This window comes from Cajanus cajan, chromosome 9 (genome assembly GCF_000230855.2).
Source record: "Cajanus cajan strain Asha chromosome 9, NIPB_CcT2T_4, whole genome shotgun sequence".
Classification (NCBI taxonomy): Eukaryota; Viridiplantae; Streptophyta; class Magnoliopsida; order Fabales; family Fabaceae; genus Cajanus; species Cajanus cajan.
Window position 1 is genome coordinate 7252909 of NC_138525.1, and position 7131 is coordinate 7260039.

Here is a 7131-nt window from a genome sequence, read left to right on the forward strand (position 1 = left end):
CACCAATGCAGACTGAACCACCGTAACAAAAATAGCAGCAAATAAAAAAACAAAAAAACAAAAAAAAAAAAAGTTAGACAAACAGGGGCTTCGTCACTCGCTAGTAAATTTGGATCCTCTCCTGCAATTTTCTATCTCCAGCCTCTCTCCAGCAACATTAATAGTCATTAGATATATTTAATGACTTAAATTTAATCATTTAAGAAATTATATTAATTATAAGATTAAATTGGAGTCATTAAATATATCTCATAATTATTAATATTGTAGGAGAGAGACTGGAGAGAGAAAATTGCAAGAGAGGATCTAAGTTCCTCCGGTGGTTCATTTTGTTAGATTTTCGCTTCCCATATTTTTGTATTCAGGTTTTCAGAATACAATATACAATATAAAGAGAAGAATAATGAAGTTTAGATGCACCAATAACGGATGCTCAATTTTTTCTCCCTAATTTATTTATTTTAACCTCTTTTAAATTTTTATTTAGTCCTAATTTCATAATGGGCTGAAGCTTCTCTCACTTGTATTATTTTTTTAAGTTAAATAAAGAAAATATAAATAATTCCTGAAAATTGTCATTTGATAGGATAATTAAGACTTTTTGTGGTTGTAAAAAAATATAGAAACAAAAATTAGTTGATTTACCCAACCATTATTTTGCCTATTACTATTATATATTGTGGATTTTATGACATTTTGATTATTCAATGCTTGGTAGTTCAGACAAAAGAGTAGCAAATAGAGCCGTTTTTAGAGTAGAAAGCCTCAAAGTTAATTAGGATGTTCTAGACTATGCATGGCTATAAGCCATGTCATGCAACTTTTTTGAACTATTCCATTGTGCACAATGTAACAGAAATGTGCATAGCTCAAACTTGCCTTTTCAATACAAACGCAAATGCTTGTCCTTATTCAAAGCAAAAACCCTGCCACTATGGTATTGGTACATCAAACACAACAATGGGACTCCTCACTTGGAATTCACCATCATCCCAAACCAAAGAACCTGACACAATAGCTGCGTCTATTGATCCATTGATACTAAGCACAAACGTTCTCTTTTGGCCAATAGAAGTGAATGGCAAAACACTCGGCTTAACTTGGATTTTAAGTCCTCTAGGAGCAGTCACAATGGCTTTATATGTGGACGTTGGTGACCCTACATTTGTGTATGTCCTGTAGAAACTGCCACTTACATTGGGCTTGCCGTGTGTGGCTTGAAGAGCAAATGAAGGGTAGTTTAGATCCCTTGCTGTTCCATAAGTTGTCTCAGAAGAACAACAGCTGCTATCCCCTGTGATGAGTTGTAACATCTTTGAACTATACCCTTGTCCACATAAAAATCTTACATAGTCACTTTCACCAGCATCATACACCAGACCGGGTTTCAAAGCCTTGGAAGGATCAATTTGCCCTGCTCCATATGCGAATTCAGCATCACGGTTATTATTGGCTCTCATAGGCTTAGCTGCATGGAGCAAGTAGTAATGTCTTTGAATTAGCTTATTTTGGGCACAGAACATGTTATAAGCAACTTTTTATTTTAAAAATGATTGAAATTTTGACTTAATTGACACTCATATTTTGACGAAATTTTGTTATCCAATTTATAAAATTACACATTTTGTCATAAAATTTCATACATTTGTCATCTTGACATATTGATCACTGATATGTATTGTAGATATGATATGTGTATGATAATGTGATATATGTTACATCAATAATTAACATGATATATTATTGGTCAACTAATCTAGTAGTAAAAAGATATACCAAAATTTAAAAGTTGAAAAAGAAAATGTACGATTTGCATGATGGAGGCAAAATTTGCTAAGTGATGAAACATGAGTGGCAAAAAGTGAAGTCCTTAAGTCGAGTACTACTCTTCGCGTATGAAATCAGGTGTGTGATGTGTCACGTTGATTTCTGTTACCTGTTGTCATTAGAGCTGAACGGATAGCAGCAGGAGACCAAGTAGGATGAAATGATTTGACATACCCTGCTGCACCTGACACGTGGGGACAAGACATTGATGTTCCTGAGATAATATTGAACTCTAATTTTCTTTCGTCTCCAAGAGTTCCAGTAGCAGAGCCAAGTGGAGACCAACTAGCCACAATGTCAACTCCAGGAGCTATCAAATCCGGCTACAACATTAAACCAAAAATAAATAATAGTCATGACAAATACTGTTACATGATAGAGATATGTTTGATTATTCATTCACAGAAATGTACCTTGAGAATTTCAGGTGTAATTAAATTTGGACCCCTTGATGAGAAAGAGGCTACCTTGGGGGCCAAAGTATCTTTTATCTCATTGCTCTTAAATATGGTTGCAATGGGATCCCTGCATGGTTTTTTCAAGCAATTCACTTAAGCAAGTGTGGTACAGGTACTCTAAATGGTGGTTAGTGTACTCTGTATCTTTCTTTTATTTGCAAGAATGGAACTCAGTACTAACGAGTTACAACAACTCACGCACACTGTTTAACCAACTGAGTTGAATCTCGTTACTAGTATCTAAAACATACAACTGATACCTTGTAGATTTTATGTAGTCGTATACACTGGCACCATCCTTCAAATCAAGGTAAGACCCAGGCAAGCCACAAGTGATTGGAACATCTCTTCCACTTTGACCCTGTGACAGGAAACCAACAGCACCAGCGTTGAGGGTGGCTGACCCGGACATATCAATGCTTCCTCCCTCGCAGAGAACAATTTTACCCTTCATCAAATTTGAATCCAATGAATTGAATGAGTAATACCTGCAATGTGGGAATAATATCATTAACAAATTATAGATTTTTGGAACGTTTCCTTTATTCAACAATGCCACTTTGGAGCACACAAGATTATTTATATGTACTACATTGTTTTCCTTTGACCATAACGTTCATTTTTTAACTTTTACATGTTTAGTTCAAGGACATCAAGGATAGTTAAGTTACCTGGATGAAGATTCATCCATGCCTGCTTTAGTATTTGGTGCATCTCCACCAAAGATTATAGGGTAGAATTCTCCCTTAAGGTCAAATGTATTTACCGAGATTCCCTAAAAATGAAACAAAGAGAATGAGAGCAGATTTTACAATTTTATTTAAAGATAAGTTATAGTTAAAGGTTGATCAATTACAAACCGAGTTAGCTTAGCTTGCAGTCAAGGAAAGAGGCTATGATGTGACCTTAAATTTTGAACTCACCAATACGGATCATATAGTCTAAAAAGACTTTTGAAAACTTCTCTATTTAAAAATAAAGACTGTTTTTCGTAAAGAAACCCTTAAAAGTACTTTAAAACTTGTATAAGGCATGTTTGAAATAAGTAAGGCTTGTTCTTGAACATTGGATAGGGAAGGTACTTCACCTCAAAAGTTCTGTTGTCTCCTAATTCAACCCTGGTAACAAACTTCCTGTCTATGGTGCTAGCAGCCACTGCAATTGACCAAGGTGCTAAATTCGTTACGGTTGCAGGAATTGGACCACTGTTCCCTGCTGAAAATACTGCCAGTATGCCATTTTTCATGGCATGGAATGCTCCAATGGAAAGTTCATCTGAAAAATAGTTCATATCATTGTCTCCTCCAAGTGACAGTGACAATATGTCCACACCATCGGCAATTGCATCATCAAATGCAGCAAGAATGGCTGCAGTATCACATCCACCTTCCCAACACACTTTATAGACAGCAATGCGTGCTGACGTGGCACCACCTCTTGATGTTCCTTCTCCAAGGCCTAACATGCTTGCCCTGCTAACTGTGTTCCCAGCTGCTGTTGATGCTGTATGAGTCCCATGACCCTGTGTGTCTCTTGGAGAATATTGGAGATGTTTTTCACTCTTGAACCTGTCAGTATCATCCACATCAATTCTATAGTACTTGGCACCAATTATTTTACTGCAAGAACATAGCAACATTTGTTAATTAGTATAGTGTACTTCTTATTTTGCATGTCTTCTCTAAGCAGCTTGAGGAGTTAGTTAGTTCAAGTATAATACTTGTTGCAAGTGAAATTATAGGCTTGGCAAGTGCCCTTCCATTTACTAGGTGGTGGACCGAACCCTTTGTCATTGAAACTCTCGGATTCGGGCCAGATTCCAGAGTCAACTAGTCCAATAATGATGTCACTTTCAGTGTTTCTTCTTTCCACGTTTTGTGGAAAGCCAATAAAATCCCAAGACTTTGTCGTGTGTAGTTGTTTCTTTTCATTAGGAAAGACAGACACCACTCCATCAAGTGCTACATTACCAATTTTCTTGGTTAGTGAATCTACAAATCCAAATAGAGTTTTCTAGAGGATAGATTAGTTTCTCACCAGCCATTCTATCAGCTTCTTCCTTTGTTAGCTTCACAACAAAGCCACTGAAACTACGCTTGTAGTGGTGCAGTACAGTCTTAGGTGCAGCATTGCTGAAATTGTGAACACAAATCAAGAAAATTAGTCAAAGATGAATTTTTCTAGTTCAGTATTTTCTTCCTAAAATTCAGTTTGCACTAAACTTCCAACTTCAACTTTAGAGACTCATTATATTACAATTCTTCTTTTATGTCTTTGACAAACTTTTGTTGCAAGACTAGTCACACAAACTAGTTCAAAACTTAATTGCTCAAAATTATGATGGAATAATAACCTGTCTGCAACTTCTTGTAGCATGTTTTTGTAAAGGGACAATGAAGAAACTTTATCGTTCATTCTGTTGCCAGTGTAGACTATGTAAGTCTGCATTCAGAACATCATTGTCATAAACAAGAAAATGCAAACGTTGTTGGCTAAGTTAAGCCATAAAAGAAATGGACAATGGCAATTTGAGCAAGTTTCACCATAGTAAATGAAAGTTATGCTAATAGTTATTAACCTTCAGGTCATCTGGTGAATTTGAGTGACATTTCAGCACTAGTGAAGTAAAACATAGGAGGAGAAGCAAAAGAAGAGTTGAGGATCTATTTTCCATCGTCAGGTTCAGGGTAGTAGCGACTAATAACATCATAGTGGAGTAACTAGTAGATGATGTGTGTTTATATACTCTTACGGACCTCAAAATTGTTGGGAAGTCTCACATTGATTGCTTGTCTCAATTATTTAGATGTGGTTTATATATCTATTGGACAAATTCTCTTAATATCAATTGATTTTTAGACGAAACCAAATTTAATATGATATTAGAGCCTATAACCCATTTTCTTGATTTACTTATTCTAGTATATTGTGATTAAAATATAACATATACGCTCAATAAACAAATATTTGCATTCGTGAAATTTTTGTTATGCGAATATTTTTAAGTATTTGTGATTGATAATAGATAAATAAACTAACAATTTTTATACGTAATATATATATATATATATATATATATATATATATATATATATATATACTAATTTGTTATATAAACTTACAATAATTTGCATATTAAAAAAAGTAAATATACTTATTTTTTTTATATAAATCTATAATAATTTACATATAAAATTTGTAAATATATAACTTTCATATCAAACTTTCTTCATATATACATGTTTGAATATTTTTATATTGTAAAACGTGTACTATAAATAAAATATTTTAATAAGAAATTACAATTGAAGAAAACATACTTGTTATAATAACTTAAAAAATATTTTTAAAAATAGCTAAAAAATGATCTTCTCATTAAACATTAACATCTCAATATTAGAGAGATTGTTGTACTCTGACAGAAAGTTATAAAAATATTATACACAGGTTAAGTCTCCATTTAACTTTCCCAATAACAATGTTAGCAATAAATTTTTTCCTTGATGACATTGTTGTATAAGGGTTTTTAATTCATAATTTAATACAACATATAATATTTTACATTATCATCTTTTAAATTTATCTCATCGTAAAACTTTCATAATTTTATAAGACTTGAGGGTCAATTTTATTAAAAAAAGTCAACAAAAAAATTGATAACCTTATTTTTTTCTGCATTAAGAATTTTTTTTAAGAACAAAAGAATGTCAATGAAAAAAAGATTTAATATGAAAATCATTTATGTAATAGAAAATAATATGCAAAGGAGCCAAATAATATTGGAAGTTACATATGTTAATACCCATTTATTTAATATAACAAAAAATTAAAAACTCAAATAACAAAGAGTTTTGTATCATATGTACAAAAGTTCTACTTTTGAGAGTATTCATCTTCTTTCTTCTCATTGAGGAGGGAGAACCAAAGATAGTTGAAGACAATTTTAAATATCTGCATCTAGAGTTTGACGATCATTGAGGTAAGAGGGGAGTGAGAACCTCATTTTGAGTTCTGTTGGATAGTGAGATTGACCCTCAATTTCATTTGTGTTTCATTTGAATGCATGAGGGATTAAACTCAAACTTAACTATGATATGTATCTATTGTTCATTTGATTTATAATTGCGTTGTTTTGGTATAATTGTATTTATGATCTATGATTTTGTCTCTATTTGTGATTCTATGTTGTTTGTGAATTTCTCAGTGTTCTGAATGCGTTAATAAGTTGTGATTACATTTTTGATTCCTAGAATTACCTATAGTTGTAAATATGTGAGTGTTTGTGAGTTTTCAGAAGGATCTTAAGGACGAGTATAAATCAAATTATTGCAGAAATAATTACAAATAGGAAACCCTTATAATAAGAATGAATTAATTAGAGCATAGATACCTTTTTTCTAAAAAGAATTTGTAAAATTCATGAGACTCAATTCGAGAATGACTCATAAATTATGCAAATTAGACATTTTAGATATTGCGTTGGGTGCCATGTTGGAGTCATCGTGCGCGAAGGCTATATAGCACCTTTGTGATGATCACGCTGGACGTGGGGAGATACACACCTTGCATTAGTGTGACAAAATGCTTGTGATGTCATTAGCGTTGGGTATGAGCTTAGTCACGCCAAACACGGAGGCTCCCTATTGTAAATTCGTTAGGTGCAGGAGAATCACATCAAGCATGATTTTTCTAGAGGCTTGCGACTTGATTGCATCAAACGTAGGGTATCCCTCATCAAGCACTATCTTGTGCCTATAGCTGAAAATGTAAAACTAATTAATTTGTGACCCTTGATTGATGGGCTATGTAAGTTGATTAATTGAGATGATTGAATTATGTATGTAGT

General features: G+C 33.3%; 1 protein-coding gene across 1 annotated transcript; it reads right to left on the minus strand.

Annotated features, from left to right (window-relative positions):
* Window positions 1-733: 733 nt before the first annotated feature.
* LOC109788049 (cucumisin) lies at window positions 734-5021 on the minus strand. Its single transcript, XM_020346691.3, has 10 exons — window positions 4864-5021; window positions 4639-4727; window positions 4323-4417; window positions 4006-4246; window positions 3373-3904; window positions 2957-3060; window positions 2546-2773; window positions 2241-2352; window positions 1937-2150; window positions 734-1468 (listed from the first exon to the last, which is right to left on the minus strand). Exons 1-10 carry the CDS (start codon window positions 4993-4995, stop codon window positions 933-935), a joined length of 2283 nt encoding a protein of 760 aa, XP_020202280.1. The 5' UTR covers window positions 4996-5021; the 3' UTR covers window positions 734-932.
* Between the last annotated feature and the right edge of the window lie 2110 nt (window positions 5022-7131).